The sequence below is a fragment of the Gallus gallus genome, chromosome 8 (assembly GCF_016699485.2).
Source record: "Gallus gallus isolate bGalGal1 chromosome 8, bGalGal1.mat.broiler.GRCg7b, whole genome shotgun sequence".
Lineage (NCBI taxonomy): Eukaryota > Metazoa > Chordata > Aves > Galliformes > Phasianidae > Gallus > Gallus gallus.
In genome coordinates this window covers 23,775,057-23,795,311 of record NC_052539.1, presented here as the reverse complement: position 1 = coordinate 23,795,311, position 20,255 = coordinate 23,775,057, and the positions used below count along the sequence as shown (strand labels likewise).

The window sequence follows — 20,255 nt, the reverse complement described above, 5'->3', positions numbered from 1 at the left end:
TCTCTGCCAGGTACTGGTATAGTCTGTGGTTTGGGGCCAAGATTTGTGTCACGCGGCTCATAGATCTGTTTTGTAGACCTGTGCAGGACACTCACAGCTCATTTCTAGCCTTGGATTTGTTCCTTGCTTAAGAGAATTGGGGATAAAGGCAGCAGCTCATATATTCATCTTACAGTTAACTAAATAGGTCTACTGATGATTTCCAATCATTTTTTTCTTCTGCTCACCTGCATGTATGTAATTTACCATCATCAAGAACTATCACAAGAAAAGAAGACAAAAGCTCATTCAATCCTTTTTCACAAGTAGTTCTGTAAGTAAATTCCCTTGGGTAAACTTGATTTGAACAGGAACTAATTATATCTCTTCAGTAAACAGGAAGAGACGGACAATCAAGAATGCTTCAGCTCTGTAACTGGAGCGCCTTTGAATCATGGAGGTTTTTTTAGGAAGAGCACATCCTCTTTTCCTGCAAGGCTTGTGTAGTTATTTGGTCTTATCTAGTTTACAAGGCTGCTTCCTCTGTTTTATCCTGAGGACCTGGTTACTTTCTTCTTTTACACCTCCGTGTTCTTTGCGTAATTTTCATACCTCATATCTGTTTGTTCTGTGAGCAATCTGGGGGTTTATCCTTCTAAAGAAGGACAAATCTGTCATGTTTATACAAATTAAACTGGTATAGGAATCTGAAAATCTGGTTCAACATTTTTACATCATCAGTAATTTTGACAGATCTGATATAGAAATGTGTATATAAACACTGATACATTCTTTAATTACTTATTAGCATTTGTGCATCTCGTTTAAATAAATACTACCAACAACAGCAGGAATTAACTCAGATTATCTTTCGGATTCTGGAAAGCATTTAAAAGGCCAGGATATTTTTAAATGCAATTTTATTTGTAAACCAAGCATCTTTCATCAAAAAGCTGTCATGAGACCACTGAAATCCATGATGTAGTTTTCTCAATCATGGTAATTACTGCACTGGAAATATTTTCCATGGCTGCTTTAAGTGCTACTAAAACTCAGTTAAAGATACTTCTTAATGGGTGATTGCCAAACCTTTATAGTTACATCTATTGCAAGAGGTGAATCTGCTTCAATTTTCTTACTACAAACAATACAAAAAAGAAGCATAAGGTCACAGTTATGCAAGTCCGTGTCAGCTGGTGGAGTCCAAATTTCACTTGTTCTTTTACATCTGATCAGTCACATGCACACCTTAAACAGTTCCATTAAGGCTGAATCATTGCTGCATTAGTTTTGCAACTCGATCTCAAAACAGAAAACAGATGAGTCATTAAAGGAATAATTTGGTCGTCTCTAATAGTATTTCATGTTTCAATTGCATGTTTGTGCAACCAGACTAGAACAAATACTAAATTTAGAACTTCTCACTGCACCCATACTTTGCATGAAGGAGGTAATACTCAGACTTCGATTTTTATCGTATTTTTCACTGAAGAGCATATTTTAAGTGCTATCTCATCAACTGTGTTACAGTGCTAGGCTTCACAATACCAAACTGATCTGGAAGAATGGAAAAGGAAAGGTGATGTGTTTTAATTACATGCCAGCAGTTCAAGAAAACAAGGAAGGTTTTAAGGCAGCATTCCTCACTCTTACATGCTGACACCAGCGGGATTATTTGTTTTGCACTTAGGAACACTTTGCCTGCCAGTGTTGTGCAATTTTTGGCCAAGGAGTAGAACATATTTCTCTCCTTGCTACAGAGCATTAAATCAAAAATAATCCCACAAGGTGGGGCTTTCTTATTTGTGGACATACAGCAGGAGTGGTTCTGAGCGGGGAGAGAGCAGCAAGAAGAAATTCCTACTGAATCATACCAAATTCCTACAGTCTGCAGAAGGGACTGCACTCTACTGTCTGATAGCCTTCACAAAGTGCAGCCTGCAGTCTGTCTTACAGCATATAAGCCTGGTACTGATGGAGGCAAGTAATGCTTTGCTCTCCTTTCTCACTATTGTCAATAATGTATGATCTCCTCCATAGCAACAAAGGCGTTGAAACACATTTTAATTAGCACAGTTTTAAATGTAGCTTAATCATGGTTAGCTAACATAGTTAAATCAGACTTGTCTACTGAGGGCAAAATCATTAAAACCTTTTCAAATGCCATTGATTTTCCATTGTTGTTATGGCTTTTGACCTGTCTGGTCACCATCCCTTTGGCAGTCATGGTACCATAGCCCATCTGACAGCTCTGTTCTGTCACCAGTGGTCTCATCACTGTAGTACATGAGAGAGGTTATTGCTGAAACCAAGTGGGACATCACTTAAACGTAGGAAAGATGTTTATTAATTTAAAATTAAATACATGACTGTTGTGTTGTCCTGAGTGAGGATGAATTTAAATGTGTGTTTAAGTGTTTTGCTTTTTTAGTGCTTGAATCAGGTACTAGATGAGTGATTTGGGAAAATTAATTCTTTTGTCTTATGGCCAGTATTACTGCATCAGTGCCATCTTATTTCCATTATTTCCAAACCATGTTGATATTCTCTTAGGGTTGTAATTAAGAATAGAAGAAAATGAAGGAAAACTGAGAAGAAACGAAGAGTTTAGAAGAGAAAAAGAAACAGGAGTACTGAAAAAAGAGAAGGTCAAGATATATAGTAATGCCCTCAAAATGGCATATTGCCGTAAATAGTCATGAGTTTGTCTTAGATAAACAATTCTATGAGAAAAAAAACAATTGTAAGGTTCAATAACACATTCTTTTACCTAATTACTTAATGCATCCTATAATTCTGAAATGAACTAAGAATGTTTCCGATGGGCAGACTGGATTAGTTTTATTTTAGGGACATGCTGGGAGTTCAGCATGTGGATTTAAAAAATATATTCATTTTAAAACACAGCGGACCTCTAATTGTTTTGGGAAGGCAAATGTTGCTTTCCCTGGACTTAAAGTACAGACAACACGCCTCAGGAAAAACAGAACAAGGGATAAGCTTTTTTGCTTGCTGCTTGGTAAGCATATTAGTTTTCAATCTTCATTATTGTTGAATATACAGCACACATTACAGTATTGATGTGTTTAATTTATAATGAAAACTGTTGCTGTTGCATCAGTGGTAATGCTCGTTCTATTTCTGTCCAAGCATATATTAAGCTGTACAAGAAATGGCTGCATCTTCAACTATTAAACCTGCGGTCACATTAATGCTGTTGAAGATTTTTCTGGTTTCCCAGCATGATCTTGAACTGAAAATTAAATGCTTTGTGAAAAATGTTGTTCTGCTGTATGTCATCCATGTAGTGTATTAGAGATCACATTCGTATTTTTAATAAATATCTACATTTCATCTAAGTCTTTTGGGCCTTGAGGTATTGCCCCACGAGATTGGCCCATACCAATTACAGAAAATACACTTACAGCCTTATAAATTCTAGTCTTTTAATAAGAATTCTTAATATCATAGTTCAGAAATGGTTTTGCTTTTGGGGTTTCTAAATATTTGCCGTACAAATTGCATCATTTCCCCAAAACAGAGGTAAAACCAATTATTCCATCCCGTACTCTATTTTTATGTGACAGAAGACTGCCAGAACAGAAAACTGTGTGCTCAGATGAGTAAATATGTAAAGATACCTTAATGTCCTCGTCTGTGCTCCTTTCATACTGATACCATTTTGCATAAATTTGATCCTCCCACAGCCCCCTTTAAAATGTTTTCAGTGCATTTATAACTTTAAAAGCCTACAAACCACCACAAGGAATCAAAAGCACAGCACAAGAGGAGTGAGCTGATTAGTCATTAGGATGCAGCTTCCAGAATGATTGCTGTGTGTTTGCTGGTAACTAGGCATCTCTGTAGAAGATATGCTGTGGCACTCAGGCATTAGAGGCTTTATGCAAGAAATAAACAGATATCCATGGAAAATATTATGGAGTAGGTCAAGCTAGATTATTTTAATGGTCTCTTGTGGCCTTCAAACGTAACAGCCTATCAGGAATCCTACATCCACAAAACTTGCAGCTGCATGTAACATAAAGAGCACACAGAGCATATCCTGGGGTGCGTTACTGTTTAGAGACACGCCTGCATTTGGGATCTCCTAAAACAACTTGTGTCCCTGGTCCTGGAAAGTACCCCGACATTTCTGATAAGAGATACCTTCAGTCCAAAAGGTCACCAGTTTTGTGCTGATCTCACTTCTCAGGAGGGACCTGTCGGTACCAGAAGCGTGGTAAAATGCTGCTGTGTGTCAGGAGCCCAGCTGTTGCTCGACTTTCTGAAAGAATCCTAAGGCAGCCTGTGCTTACCTGTGAGTGATTCTCCTTTACTTCCACTCTGTGATCAGAGAATTGCCATTTTGTTTCCCCAGGATGTTGTGTGTTTGTGCATACGTTTCTTTTTGCTCTCTGAAAATCCAAGGGGTTTTATCTCACAATTGCAATCCTCCATTTGGTGTCTGCAGTATCGGAGCTCCTAACCTGCCCTGTGCTGAAGTGCCAGAAGGCTGGCTAAGGCATTGCACGTTGAGGTGTGCAGGAGGCAGGAGTGAGTCAGCGCTCCTGTCAGCATCCGGAGCACACATGGGCTGTAATAATACTTTTCCTAGAACGAGCAGAACAGGTCACACGGAATAGCTATGTGTTGTTTGGGAAGAAAAACAGTGGGCTTCCTGTGTGCAGAGCCATAAACAACACTATAATAAAGGAAGGCATAGACACGTAGATGTTATTTCCAGGGAGACCAGTGGATCTCATTAAAATGTTATTAGCCTTACTAAAGGTACTTGATGACTATAAGAGATGTATAAAACACAGAGGTTGCGAGCGTCTGATTCTCACTTGTGTGAGGCCTTTCTAAACAGTCCAGTTGTAGCACAGCTTCAAACTCAAGTTGGCTGTACTTCTAACTCAGGTAGCTGGGATCCAGGACAGGACTTCTTTGCAGGAGGCCCAGAACACTCAACACCATGGCTGCCCCAAACCAGTGTTGACTGACAGGAGCTCATTATTATTTTAATCCGCAGAGCCTACGTAATTACCTTGAGTGAATCTTGCACTGTGACTCCAGGCTGAGCGGTCATGCATGGTGACCATAGGTACTGAAAGAGGAGCTGGGCTTTAGAGGTCCCGAACCACATCCCCAGAGCTGCCCGTTAGCTTCTAACTTCCCACCTCAAGCCTCTGGCAGCTTATGGGGATGCAGCACTCTCATTCTCTTCTGTGCCCCACAAACGCTGACCGGCTTCAGTACTGCTGTCCCATGGAGACACGGCTGTGGTTTGGCAATCTTCTGGTTTGTTTTCCGGGAACTAATTACTGTGGGATAGAATTCCAATTTTAATCACAGATGAAAAAAAATCAACCTACAAAGATAAGAGCCTGTGCTGTTTTCTAGGAATTTTACTTCAGAGGAAATGAACACGAGGTAGAGGTGTGACGATCAATGTGAATGGTGTGAATACATGATACTATTTGCTTTTAATATTCTTCCCTTCCATATCATCTTTTTTCCTTGCTGAAGTGATGACTCAGGAAGAGGTCAGCAAAGCAGAGCTTCTGGAAGACCTTTATTAGAGAAGAGGTGAGGAAGAGGGATCCCACGCGTCCCGTGGCAGATGTAGGTAGCAGCAACCAAGGACTGAGGAGTGACAGGCTGCAGAGGTGGGTGTGAGCATTAGCATAAGCATGAAACTGAGCTGGAGAAGGATTTCAGTGGTAGGGAATGAAGAACACAATGCACACTGCAAAGCCTTTCCAACAGATACGATTCCTGATAATCTCCTCTGCTCCCAATGGTAGATTCATACCCGGTCCATCTTTGGCTCGAGTACAAAAATAAGAATGCTTTTCTTCCCCCTCGGTTCCTAATGTATGACTTTGTGGTAGTGCAAAGCGGTCAGGGGAGCGGCCAAAATAGCTGCTGAGTGGGAGGGAGCAGCTACAGGGGCAGCTCGTGTGCGAGGCCAGGCCCTGCGGCACAGCGCCTATGGCTGGGACTGACCCTGCCGGGGGACGTGTCGGACCCACGCCGCCTCCCCTTGGGCCCCTTTCCCGGCTGTCACAACCCAAATCCCAAAGCTGCTGCAGCTCTGGTCTGGGGACTTCCCCAGCTGGGTGATGGCTGAGCCAGGGGGTTCGGAACGCGTGAAGCATTCGGGCCAGCGAGGGCGGTACGGGAAGACTGGGAGCCGAATATGAGACCCGATCCGTATCAGCTCGTCGCTCCGGGTTTTTGCCGCAGCCACCTCCAGCGCTCCGGCTCCAGCGGCGCTCCGTCGCCCGGGTTTGCTTTACCGCTGCCATCTGCGGGCGGAGGCTCCGGCTCCGGGCCGGCGGGCGGGGATCCGGTGCCGGGTTTTGGCCGGGGCCGTCCGGGGAAGTTGCCGAAGTTGAGCAGCGAGTGCTGGGTCGCGGCGCGTCCTTCCTGCGGCCCGGCCGGTGCATGATGGAAGCAGCATGGCCGCCCACCTCTCCCTGACACAGGTACTTCCCGCCGCGGGGAAGGGGCCGTCCGCGTCTCTCGGGCCGAGGCTCGCCGCCTCCCGGGACGGAGGTGCGGGAGCCCGGGGCTGGAGGCGAGCGGCGCGGCCCCCGAGGAGCGGTTCGGTGCCGCCTCAGCCCGCGGCTTTGTGCGAGCCCCGCGCTAACGGCCCCGCGCTGTCAGGTGGCGGCCGCGGCGCGGTGCGAGGGCGGGCCGTGCGGGAAGCCCCGAACCGGCCGGGCGCTGCCGGCCCCGCAACGCGGCCCCACTCGGCTGCAGGTGCCTCTGCCCGCGGCCTGGGCACGGCCCCCGGCGTCCCTCGGCCGGAGAGCGGCCCGCAGAGGGCTGCGGCGGCTGTCAGCGCGGTTGGGCTTTTGTCTCGGGGAAAGAGCGGCTGGCTTCAACAGAACAAACGGAAAACAGACGCCGAGCCCGCCCCGCGGATGGCGAGGGCGGGTGGCGGAGCTGTGGGGCGCGATAGTGCTCGCGGGGGGCTCCGAAGCGCTGGGCCGGGTCCGGCGGCAGCGCCCGCCGGCTGTGCGCTCGGGAGGGGCCGTGGGCTGCGCCTGATGTTCTGATGTTCTGCCGGCTCAGCAGCGGAGGTACTGGTGTGGAAGGCGTTACCTCGTCTCGGTACCCGTGTGGCGTGGGGTCACCGCTTTGGCTCTCATTCCTTAGAGGTTCGATAGGTAATAAACTGCTAGCGGGGCTGGTTCAGCAGGGACAGGGACGCTTTCATTCCCACCTGGCAGGCCTGTGTTGGTTGCTGCGGTGCTCCAATCCCCCCATCGACTGTCACGTTTATTTTAACAAAAAGCAAGCTACGAAATAAGCGTGACTCACCAAAGCACGCGTGAGGCAATTACAAAGTTGTGAGCAAGGCTGCTCGGTTTGCAGTTATGCCCCTGTAGAGCTGGCTTTTGAGGAAATCATCAGTCAGTTCAAGCTTGAAACATCCCCTTGCTGCAGAGGGGAAAAGTTTGCACAGAGCAGTAACTGATTCCAGGGGCTGTTGCATGGGCACGGGCTGTTCTGCCTCGTTATGTGGGGAAAGGGGAGGAGCGTCTGCTGTAGTGCGTTCTGCAGTAAAACATGATTGCTTACAGGCTGTGTAGTGCTGTCATTGTAGAATTTATTGACTTCTTTGGTCACGTGGAAGAGGAACTAAATACAAATGTGTTAATGTTGACAGAGGCAGAAAAATCGCCGCTATCCTTAAAACCATTGTGACTGCAACTTGCATCGGTGGTTAAATTGAGGAAGCATTTTCTGTTGTTGTCAATCATTTATGTGAGGGTTTCTTTTTCTGGCGAGTGGGAGGAAGGTGAGTTGAATAGGAGTAATTTCAGAAAGTAGAGCAAACCTGAAGATAATTTCTTAAATTTAGGCTCTAATTCTTGACATTTTACAGTTATGAAATATCCTAATAAACCATAAGTGTTCAGAATGTGTTTAGATGTAGTATGAGGAAGTGAAAATGAGCACGGGTTGGGTGGGAGGGTATAGTTACCACCTGCAGTGAGATCAATTACTTACACCAGCAGGAGAAGTATGCAGGCTGGCCCTTTGCTGCTGTAGACCTCATGCAGAGAATCAGAAGCAGTCGTGCTTGACCTGCAATCAAGCTCATGGTTGCCTCAGATTCTCTTTTCCCCTTCCTACGTGGGTTTGACTGATTTCACATGGGTAGGAAGCTGGGGGTTTCCAAAATCAACCTGGGGTATTTTCAGGTGGCTTTGCATCTGTGGTGTCTGAGAAGGCCAACATCCTTTATTTGAATATTAAGGCTCTACTTAAGTAACGTGGAACTTTGGTAACTAAAAACATTTCAAATACCTGTGCAGATTTAATGAAATTAACTACATTGAGTATACTTAAAGAGTGTTACAGAATTAATATGATTATCTCTTCCTCTTACCCCCTAGTTTTGGTAATAATCTGTGGTATCTTTAATGTGGAAACAGATAGCAGTACCAGTGAGGAGGAAGTGCTGGTATCTAGCAGTGTCATTTGTTGCTGGAGAACTCAAGCTACAGCCAAGGAGAAGAGTTTTATTTCTGACCTTCCAACTATGCCTACTTATCTTGTTTCATTTAGAGAGGGAAAAGCAAATAGAAAAAGCACAGAATGCGTATCAGGAGTGTGGAAGATGTGTATGTTGAATGTTGAAGGCTGGTGTAATACAGATGTTCAAAAAGCTCTGTTGCTTTTGAGAATTAAAGCTGAGGTTCTGTGTGACAAACTGTGTGTGATTGAAAGTTTGGAGAAATTAAAGTGGGACTGCATAGAAGTACTCAGGGAGAATGGGAAGATAACTTCTTGTTTCCTCATATTGTGTTATGGGAGTCTGGAATTCCACATGGTGCTGTCCAAAAGACTCACTGAATAGGACAGTGAGGCTAAGTTATACCTGCTAGGTTCCTATCCAGTTACGGGAGTATATAGGAAATAAATACACGAGAGTGTGAAGGACTGGTTCGTAGTAATAGAGATGTTATAATATTGAGCCAAAGAGCAAAGCTCTCCAGTGACTTAATTCTTTTTCTCTCGAGGTATCTGGTGAACTCGAGGTTTTTGTTAGGGATCACAAAATGATAAAAATCAGGATCTTGATTTTTATTTTTAAATATATATACATACTTTATAGACATATGAAGTCTGTTGCTCCACTTTCTGCCCTCTCTGAAAGATCAGGGAATCTGAATGTGTGTGTCCATGAGTGTGTGTTTCAGCTGTGCAGGACCAGCGAGCCTCCTCCGTAAAGCAGATAGGACTTAACTTTTTGGTTGGGATTGACCAGCCATGTTAGTTAGTGGCTGAAAGGCAGCGGAGCTGCTTCTGTGTGTTTTACAGACCTTGTTTGGTGCTGATTAGGAGATGGCTGAGGTTTCCTGGAGTGATTTGAGAGTAAAATTGAACAGTATTTAATTATGCAGTGCCAGATGTCTGTGCAGAAGGAAGGTGGCAGAGTTCTGTTCTGAGAAGGAAGTTCAGAGTTCTTAAGGGGAATGATAGTTCTGACTCTTGAAGTGCGTGGCTGTATGTAATTTATGCGTGGTGCATGTAATTTATAGCAAATATTTTCTTAATTTCACCTGTGTCGCTGTTAGAGAGGGAAAACCTTTTAATCTGAAAGAAGCTTTCATTCAGTAATTCCTTTTAACATCATCATAAATGTGAGAGAAACGGCGTGATTCCAGAATACAATGGGCTACTTAAAGTACGAGCAAGTAATATCTGTAGAGAATGTCTGCTCTTGTTTAACAGTTTGGAATATGTAATGCTGTATGGTCAGATGAATGTAGAAGAGCCATCTAGGCCTGGGTAGGACCAAATTCCAAAAGAATAGGTGGAAACAATGTGAACATGCAGAATGTGCAGTAGTAATTGTCATTTCGGTCTTGTGTTGCACGTGCTGGCCCAGAGCGACTGTGTAGCTCCCTCTGGATATGTGAGACTCTATTAGTGCTGATGCCAGTGTAGTAATAAGTGATACTTAGATGGAGGAATTTTATAGTGGGGAAAAATACACAAAGAGAAATCCAGATGCTTCTTTTAATGGATGAGCTGCCTGAGCATGTGTACCTTCTACAATGAAGCATGTCAGCTTCAAGCTGAAGTTGACTTGTTCTTAGTTGTAGCACAGAAAGTGATAGAAAGCTTTACCATTAAATCTTTTGAATAAGAAAGAAAGGCGAGGGGAGAAAAGATGGGTTTATTATTGTTTGGAAGGGACATCATAATAAACACAGCTTGCCTTAAACTTAACTGCTTTTTGGCTGTGTGGTTGTGCTGCTGCTGTTTGCGTGTAACTCTCAGTACTGTGCCCAAACTATGAGCTGCTGTAGGGATTCCAGGTGCTGTAATTGTCCCTTGGTGTTACATTTGTCTTTTATGGACTAATTTCATACTCTCCTCAACCTTTAGGAGGCAGCTGCTTCTAATAGTGGAAGAAGAACTGCTTATACTTTATTCTTCCTTCCCTTTTTAACTTCTCTGAAATGGAGAGCTGAGATTCTTGCTGTGTCTGAAAGGTTCTTTTCTATCCTGAGTCATCTTCAGAGCCAGGAAAGAGCAAGAGGAATATTTACTACCAGATGGTGTCATTTGACACGGAAACTGTTAACACAAATCCTAAAGCTTGGCATCATGATAGAATACAGTATTTTGGTTTTTAATTGAGATAGAGCAGCTCACCTTCTATCTTACCTCCTATCTCATTTGCTTTGAAGGATGCTGTGTGTTCATGGGTTTTTTCCTCTGCAGATAGCCCCCCAGCCAGGGCTTTTTCAGTGTTGTGAGCAAAAGAGGGTTGTGGATGTTAGACCTAGGCAGAAGCGTGACAGAGGGGTGGAAACGTGGGTATAAAGGCTTGAGTGCCACTAGAAAATGAAAAAGACTGGTGTCCCTGAAGGTTTTTTTTATTTCCTGGGTTAGTATTCTGAAGTTCAAAGGTTTTGTAACAAAGGTGATAATTACTAGAACAGACGTTACTCTTGTGAAGTGATAAACTTTTAAATGCAAACATAATAACGTATTTTTATTCTTGCACGCAGTGAAATCTGACCTTTTCTCCCTCCCTCTTTGCATTGTGAACAAGTTGAGGTTATGCTCTGCAATTGCACATTACAAATCCCATAAAAAGAGTGCTCACAGGTAAATCCTACAGCAACACCTTTGGAAGCAGAGCAGTGTTTTTCTTCTTGCAGGTAGAGAATATTCCTGACAATATTAATACCTTTTAACTTTGCAGGAGAAGTCAGTTACTAGTAAAAGTAGTCAGGAATTTTTTTTATTACTATTATTCTATTTGGTGTCACAGGAAATTCCAGTTGTTGCAGTGATACTGATGTTAAAATGAACACTGGAAACACTACTGAAACAAATAAGAACGATTGGCTTGTGCTCCAAGTGCTGAATGAAAAGATTGTTTTGCACTCAGTGTTTTCCTTGCAGGACTCCAACATGATATTTCCTGTCCAGGAGTGACAATGATAGGTTTGGCTGTAATAATGAGACATTTGGCTGAACAAAGAGTGATATTGGGCAAGAGGGATGATGTGGGCTTTTACTTCTGGAGCACACGCTGCCCAACTTTGTTCCAGTATTTTGCTCCTAGCTTTAATGGGATTTTGACTATACTGGTACGTTATGATGGATTAATGAACTTAGGAAAATATCTGAATGTTTGGGGAACAGCCCCTCTAAAATGCTATTAAAACTGTATAGTATAGAAAGTATAGTATGCTTTGGGGCATGCTGGAAAGTGTTGTATTGGTGCTGTGGTAGTCAGGTCTGGCAAAAAGTGAATGTATTTTGTCAGGCAATTCTAAGGGATATGTAAGTGCCTGCTTAGGTAATGCTGAAACAAGAAGTTTCCACGTACCAAAGCAAAGTCAGAGTGCAATAATTGTGGGTTTAGATGCTGTTTAATCCTTGCTCACTTGAGTTTAGGTGGGCTCTAAGTGTATGGTAAGTGGTAGTGGAAGTGATCTTTGGCAATGATACAAGTTAAAATGTGTGTCGTCCCCCCCCCTTTTTTTTTATCTTTGCTGTGGATTTGGTTATGAATCCACAAACTTACATAGGTATCTGAAAATTCTGCAGGCTAGTTGCTTAAGGCACTGAATTCTAAATGATGATGTAGTGGATAATGAAATCCAGCTATCTTGCTTTGTATTCATTAGTGAGCACTTATTAGACCGTATCATTGCAGGCTTCTTGGCTTGTGTTGGATCTTGCATAAGAAATTGTTTCATGGTGCCTAGCCTGGTGACCTGTCTGATAGTAACCTGATAGTGATTAGTGTCAGTGACTCCAAAACAAGAGGCAAGTCTTCCACAAGTTACGGTATAACTGTCCTCATCGTTTTGCAAAATGAATAGGCTTATGTAAGTGCATAATGCTTTATGAAGGCCAGCAAAAAGTGTTCTCTAGCTGTAGTTATTCAGGGAGAAGGGAGATGAAATGAAGATTTTATGGTTAATTGAATATCTTTTTTATTTCCCTTTTTTTTTCTTTGTAGCTATCAAGTGCAAACCCTGTGTATGAGAAGTTCTATCGACAGGTGCGTATGTTCTTGTTGAAAAAAGAAATTTTAACATAAAAGAATATTCTTTTGCTGTAGACTTCAGCATGGCCAGCAGCGTATAAATGTTTGAAGTTCAAGAAACACACTGCTGACTTACAGTATATTTCTGTAGTAACTTACGCTTGTCTGAGCTATATCAGTACAAAAGAAGGTGTAAGATGATTTATATTTGGCAGTTTGCTAGCAAATTCAACAAAACATACATCAATTTACAGTAGTAAGACTGTTAGCAGTTGGACTGGAGTAAACCCCTGCCAAATACTGTGCTGACTTTGTTGTATTTGTAGACCAGTTAGGTTTATGTAAGACTTGCATCTCTCTTAGTGTCTTAAGGTTCTTACCAGCTGCTGTAAGGAGTGAGCTTTGGGTGAAAGGCAATCGAATGCCAAAAGCATGTGTGTAGTTCTTGCAGCTTCACTCAATAGATACAAGTCTTTTGACTTGGAATTTAATTGATCCCTTGTCTTTTATATTTAGATCCAGAAGGGAAAAAAAAAAAAAGGCTGTTTTCATAAAAACAAGTTTAAAAAAAAAAAAAGGTATACAAAACCACTTATCAAATTGTGCCTCAAAAAGTTGAGCACTCACTTCTTAATAAGGACTTTTCTCCACAGAAAGGACGTTTCAGTTTTGAATTTGCTGGACAAAAAGAGGGAGTTTACCTTGGTCAAAGTTAGGATAGCTTATGAGAGTTGAAAGAGATAGTATCACCCTTACAGAACTGTCTTTCAGTCTGATGAACAAACTTGCTATCTCTCTCTCTAGGAATTCAAGTCCTTTAGAGAATGCCATATTATGGTTATCATTAGAAGGTCACAAGAAAAGACAAGGAACTCACTTTTCTCCTTGTTAGATTTCCTAGCTCCATACAAGTGGCTGTATCACTGACTTGGATAATCCTTGCCACACACCTGTCTGTCTCTTCTTCATGGTTGCAATTGCTTAATCACTGAAGTATGAAACAAAAAGTTGGATGAAGAAAGGGAGTTACAGCCCAAGTATGATCCAGCTTCTGAAGTCACTTAACATCTTGCATCCATTGGCTTATACAGCCTAGTGACACTGGAGCAGTGTTGTCTGGCAGTCTCAGCAGGATACAGCCACAGGGATTCCTTGAACCTGATGTTACTGTTAGTTGTGTTGTGTCAGTGGATTTGTTTTCCATGGAATTAGTCTTCTGACTTGCTCAGCCAAATGCTTTTCCTGCAAGCATTTGTACGAAGAAGTAACTTTGGAATGTACTGTCTAAACACTTTCAGATGCGCATGATAACTTTTTCATTCTCCTCCTTTATATAAGGAGATGTCAGCTTTCAAAATAGCAATGTCAGAAAGACATTTCCCTTTGTCTTACAGTATTAGTAGGGCATGTCTTGTTTCTTTCATACTAGAAGCGCTTAAGAGCTTTCTGTACCAAAGAAGAATAAATTCATCACCTGAAACAGCACTGATGCTTAGTACTCCTCCAGTTCTATCATAAACTTAGTCATTCATTTTATGCAGTACATACTGTGAAATTAAAAATAAACACAGCTGATACTGTGTTAGTCTGCCTTTGCTGAAAGAGATTCTCACAGTGGCTATGTTAACCTGAGTATTCTTTGCTAGCTTTGTGAGAGCTTCTATGAGTCTGCATCAATTTGAAAGCTGGTTTGTGATGCGAGTTGGCTTTTTTTTTTTCTACCCTCAGGTTGATTCTGCTAATACTGGAAGAGTGTTAGCTTCTGATGCAGCTGTTTTCTTGAAGAAATCTGGATTGACGGACTTGGTACTTGGAAAGGTATTTAATGACAAGTATTTAATTATCCTGGCTCTTGCTTCAGTTAGTGTCCTCTGTAAATTAAAATACTTGGAAAGGTATGGCAGGATACATGATCTTCCCTACTGTGTTTTCAGTAGAGCTGTTTAATAGTTTCAAACTTCAGTACCTGTGTTTATTCTACTGTATATGTTATTCGTGATGGAAATTAAAACAGCATTTAATTTTGTCACCACAAATAATTGCTATAACAAAAGTTAAGAACTGATCTTCCATCCAAGAATTAAATTGTTTTTAAAGTGAGTGAGAACTTGCCAGCTTCCTCTTAGTATTTTGGAATACCTTTGACTATTGTTTTTATGTTTTAGATTTGGGACTTAGCTGATACTGATAGCAAAGGAATCTTGAACAAACAGGTATGATTGTGTAATGTATGAGGTTACTCTGACTTCTAGCAAACCTTGCAATAAGATAAGCATTAATGTTTCTGGTTCAGGAAGGCAATTCTTCTCATAGGATTTTTTTTTTCTGGTATGTACTCCCCATTTCAGTGTAAGCTACAATAAGTAAAGTACCCTTCAGCTACCTCATCTGTTTCTCTTCAAGTCATAAAATGAGCTGCTGTGTATGTATGCAATGCAAAAGAGCAATAATTTAAGGTCTAATGTATTGTATTTACTATTAAGGTAATTTTTCCTCTTAATCTTAAGGGGAAAAATGCAGAAATTAGAATGCTGTAAGATCTTCAAAATCCATATTTATCTAATTTTGTTGGATTTCATGTGTGTGCACTGTGTTTGGACTTGTTCTTTTTAAGCTGCAGCTGTGAGCAGTATGTCAGTCAGACGTACATCAGTGGTGCATGTAGTGTGAGCTGCTGAAAAGCTCTGATGTGATATTGCTATTTGATGGTTTGAAGTGTAGTTACTTAAGTTATGTCCTGCAGAGAGTTGGTTGCTTTAGTCCATAGTAGGAAAAGATGCTTGTACCATCTCTGAAACAAATCTTTCATCAGCCTTCCAATTTGGTTCACCTCTTTCATATGCTGTACATTTCTTCCCTCCTGCACTGTCAACTGCCACCTTTGGAGTTAACTCAGTTCCTTCAAGATAAACAGCTGTACTCACTGCTTCAGATTGTTAGTTCTCTGTTGTAGAAGAACTGAGTGCGGAGAGCTGATTATACCAGCAAGGAAGCTACTAAATGCATGGAGCTAGTAACTACAAGTTTTACCTTGCTGGAAGAATTCACTGGTTTTTTTTTGACTACTGCTTTCTGTCATTTTGCGACTCCTACCCTTCCAAGCTGTTTGTGACCCTTGTGTTTATAACAGTACTAGAAAACCTCTTAATTCTTGCTCTTGCATATTTTCATATAATAAAACTGTTAAAATGTTATTTTTCCTGTAGGAGTTTTTTGTAGCTTTACGACTTGTGGCATGTGCACAGAATGGATTGGATGTTTCCCTGAGTAGTCTCAATTTGCCCGTTCCTCCACCAAGATTTGTAAGATTTTATTTTTAATATACATATCGACTTATTAATAAGAAGCTTTGAAGCTAACAATTAGGAAGACTTGTTATAAATACCAAATATGTCTGAAAAAGATCTTGCAGGGGAGGGGAAAACAAGAGAACATGGAGTTAGAATAAGGTGCTATATGTTCTAGTGGGGTTATAGCAGTAAAATTGTGTAAAATTGGAACGTTTATGGCATTTATTCTATTAGTGCTGTCTTTAATGGAAGTGTAAATCTTTATCTCCTTAACTAAAGTATGCATGGCTAAAATGCTCTGAGAAGCAATGACTTCTCAAATAATGGGTTTGTTTTGAAAGATTGGAAATCTTTTTTTTTTAAGTGAGTTTTTTCCCTCTTTTTTTCTTTTCATTAGACTGATACCAGTAGTCCTTTGCTGCTCAGTGGAACAGCATCAAGTGATATACCATGGGCTGTTAAGGTAAATGAAGTATCATGCTACTACCTGGAACAGTAATGTGGTCTGTGAGGAAACAGAAATCTGAGAAAAATATGGTACTGATAGCTGTAGTTCATTAAATAGGATAAATGGACATTCCTGTTAAATCTGTGATTTGGCTTGTAGATCTAATTTGTGTGGGTCTGGGGGAGGGGTGGAACCGCTTGGGAAATCTTGGGAAGAAACTCGATTTATTGAGAATAGCCACTTGAAGGCATGAAAATAATTGAGGACTAAATCTCAATGGATTTTGTACAGGTCTCTGACTTTAAAAAGAAAAAAAAGAAGGGGGGGAATGTAATTTCTGTGTATCAGGAACTTCCATGTATGCTTTTCTCACTGTAGCTTTGACAAAAGTCAGTCAGTATTTTTGAAAGTGCTTTGTAGACTGCAGGCGTGACTGCTTCCATAAGTAGTATTTTTCTTCTGTTCCTGCAGCTGGAAGACAAGGCCAAGTATGATGCTATTTTTGACAGCCTAAATCCTGTTAATGGACTACTGTCAGGAGATAAAGTGAAACCTGTACTCCTGAACTCAAAACTACCAGTGGATATCTTAGGACGAGTAAGAATAGCTTTTTATTATTACTTATCAATTAGTTGTTAATTCACAGATAATAACTGTGCTACACTCATCATTATCTGTTTCTCAAATCCTATGTTTATAATAATCAGCCTAATTACTAAATATTGTCATAAGGAGTGACCACACATTTAATTGTTAAACTGTAGAATTTTTCTTTGCTATTTTGATAGGTTACCCTTTACTAGAATGTATCAGTTTTGTGCATGCTTTAACACTTTGTTTAGGACAAGGTTCCATTAGCACTCCAATTTCAGACTCTTCTTTTGCATGGTCTGTGTGAATGTATATCACTTACTGAAAACTGAAAACTGCTGTTAGATTAGTAGGACTTCAGACATAGTGGAAGGAGACTGTTCTCACATTTGTTTTTTAATGATGTAAAAAGGCAAACACTACAGTTTAGGAAAATATCCCTATGTTCTTCTTTTTATTGGTAGGTGTGGGAATTGAGTGATATTGACCGAGATGGAATGTTGGATCGTGATGAATTTGCAGTTGTAAGTATCCCATATGCCTCAGAATTTTGAAAATGGAATGACAGAGGCTTAAAATGGATGAATGGTGTGGTGGATTGACTGTGCAGTTTCATTTATTGCCTTTATTCAGAGACTTTAATCAAATGTTACTACTAAATTAACATCGATTTATTGACTGTATCATTACACAACAATAACTTTCCCTCTGGGCTAAATGAAATATTGTGAAAAGATGCTACAAAGTTATTTCTTAACTAATTCTTTTTCCTCCTCCTCTCCTCATTCACGTGTTTGTTTCTTTGTGTGTGTTCAGGCCATGTTCTTGGTGTACTGCGCATTGGAGAAAGAACCAGTGCCAATGTCCTTGCCTGCAGCTTTGGTGCCACTATCCAAGAGAAAACCTATTAGTGTTCCAGGAGCAATGCCGTTAATTCCTTCTTCAGCATCTTCCAAAGATTCTCATCAGTCCTTGCCACCTGTAGGCATTTTAGCTGCCAAAACACCATTAACACAGGTATAATTCTGAAGGAAGTTGGGGTCAAAAGATTTGTTCTTCATGTTGTGCTTTGGGGTCTGCCTATATGAAGCGTCTTGATAAACATTTCTCGTTTCTTTCTCCTTGCCTTATTGATAGTAAAATTGAGGAGGGTGATGAGAAGACCAGATTAAGAGAAAAGATAATACATAATTTCTTCAGATGTCTTCAAATATAAACAGTTGGATAAAAGTATATTATTTAGTGAAGATTTTGAAGATATTCTTAATATAAATTGTTTCAAAGCATCTAGCTCAACCCAAAGATCAGAACACTTAGAAAACAGTTTAATCCAAGTATACATAGGTAGAATGTTTCTTCTGGCTGAATACTGATTTAAATACGTGCAGTTTTTAAAACAAATTGTGATAGGAGTGTGTATGTACTTACATGTTGTGCATGCAAGCAGTTTGAAGAAGACATTAATGAAAACAATAGTTCACTGCAAGCTATGGAAAGAAAGAGGACAGAAGGTCTAGCACATCCATTGAAATATGTGAGACCTGGTGTCTGTTCTGAATGTAGTTTCTAAGAAACTTAACTCCAACAGAAAAGCATCTGATTGAATTCTGATCATTTTAGAATCCAGAATTTGGGAATATGTCTTTTCAAGTGCATTAGAATTTACTGGTTATATTTGAAAGCAAATGTTGAGAAAGGAATCTAAGGTGAGAGATGAAGTACTTTGATGCATAAGATGCTGCTTGGATATTTGGGCGCCTGTATTTGAGTAATCAACAGAAAATTGGCACCTTAGGTCTCACGGTTCCAAGACTTTAATCTGGCAGTTTATTTGACTGACTTAAGCTTGGGAAGTGTATGTAGAGTAAACTCATCCAGAAAGCAGTGCGTTCTGGATGAGTGTCTTGGTGTATGTTTTTTTTCTTTTATACAGCACCATTTGGGATTTGTATGTTAAGTGTCCTTACACACTTAAATTAGTATCCACAAGCATGCATGTATGCAGAAGCTGAAGCAATTTTCACTTATCCTTCCCCCATCTTCTTATAGTAAATAGTATAGTATTTGGAAAAATTGCTGAAGTAAGAAATGTGGCTGTAACTCCTATCTTTATCTTGGTAAGAACTTCAGACCTACAATTTAGAATGTCCCAGCTGTTAACTCTGAGCTTGACCCAGCTAAGGCTCTCCAGCTGTGTATAAAGGAATGAAGTTGATGGAGCCAGACTATGAGTACAGTAGTGAGCACAAAACCCCATGCTAGGAGGGGGTCGGGGCCCCAGGGAATACTTCTGTTGCATAGGCAAAGAAGTAGAGCAGTATCAACCAACTGTGGTCCTTCACTGATACCAGTCTTCCTGCTTTTGGAGCGTCTTAGAGATGCCTATACATGTCTGTTTTGGATAATAAAAGTGATTCATAAATGAGGCACCCATATCACTTTTAAAATCTGTGCTGTAGTCCTTGAATTATGTAACTCTGAAAGCATATAACCGTCTGAAAACAGAACTGTCTTTATCTTGGCATTGTGGGTTTTGTTTTTCTCTCTACCAATCCCCCTCCCTTCCCTTCAGTGGGTTGTATCGCCTGCAGACAAAATTAAGTATGATGAGATCTTTGTGAAAACTGACAAGGACATGGATGGATTTGTGTCAGGTGTGGAAGCCAGAGAGCTATTCTTGAAGACAGGACTGCCTTCTGCTCTGCTTGCACATATCTGGTAGGGATTATTTTTCCATGACAGCTGTTTAGGCGATGGCATGGTTCTTGCTCTTTTCATGAAAAGTGCTGTGTTGACATTTATGGAAAATAAGAGCTATTTTCATATACAATAGCAAGGCCTCTGTATTAGCAGTGGTAACTTAATTTGCTTCTACTTTCGGATAGAAATAGGGGAAAATTGGTTAATGCCATGAGCTGTTTTCTAGCTGGAGGAGGTAAAGAGCCTGAAGAGATGCCTACAAACAAATACTGCATTTAGCGAAATGCCTCTGTATAAAGCACCATAATGTTGCTGTGTGTTTGAACACTGATACTGTCCGTTTCAGAATTCTCTGTATAAAATTCTTAGTATTCAAGACTCAGGGCCCATCTAATTCTGTGAATCGTTTATCTTTCATTATAGCCTGTATACTATAGCCTGTAGTGACACCTACTGTGTGGTGGTGTTTTTTCTAAATTTTTCTCCACTCTAAGCTATTGCATGGCACTCTGTTAGAAAAAACATTGTTTTTTTCAAAGTATGGTTAGTATAATTTAGGAAATCTAGGAAAATGATATCAACTGGTGTTGCCTATGGAGAGTTCTTTAGTTTAGCAAGTAAATTCAGCTACAGTTATTCAGACATTGCAATTCGTAGGCCTAGTTCTGCCTTTTACCAGATTAATAATTATTCTAACAGAGCAGTG

The 20,255-nt window shown here is 40.9% G+C and overlaps 1 protein-coding gene across 19 annotated transcripts in view; it reads left to right on the top strand.

The window, feature by feature from the left end:
- Nucleotides 1-20,255, top strand: part of EPS15 (epidermal growth factor receptor pathway substrate 15) — a 59,465-nt gene that overhangs the window by 11,135 nt on the left and 28,075 nt on the right. For 9 of the 19 annotated variants that reach the window (XM_015291018.4, XM_015291014.4, XM_040704673.2 and 6 more), the window contains exons 1-10: nt 6,351-6,470; nt 12,494-12,535; nt 14,249-14,338; nt 14,686-14,733; nt 15,727-15,822; nt 16,208-16,273; nt 16,730-16,855; nt 17,314-17,373; nt 17,666-17,866; nt 19,422-19,567. In XM_015291018.4, the coding sequence (XP_015146504.2) occupies nt 6,444-6,470; nt 12,494-12,535; nt 14,249-14,338; nt 14,686-14,733; nt 15,727-15,822; nt 16,208-16,273; nt 16,730-16,855; nt 17,314-17,373; nt 17,666-17,866; nt 19,422-19,567 (902 nt within the window). In that variant the 5' untranslated portion in view covers nt 6,351-6,443. Of the gene's footprint in view, nt 1-4,192; nt 5,649-6,350; nt 7,158-7,660; nt 7,793-12,493; nt 12,536-14,248; nt 14,339-14,685; nt 14,734-15,726; nt 15,823-16,207; nt 16,274-16,729; nt 16,856-17,313; nt 17,374-17,665; nt 17,867-19,421; nt 19,568-20,255 lie in introns of those variants that run through there. The other 10 variants (XM_040704675.2, XM_046944501.1, XM_040704672.2 and 7 more) reach the window with 7 other exon arrangements.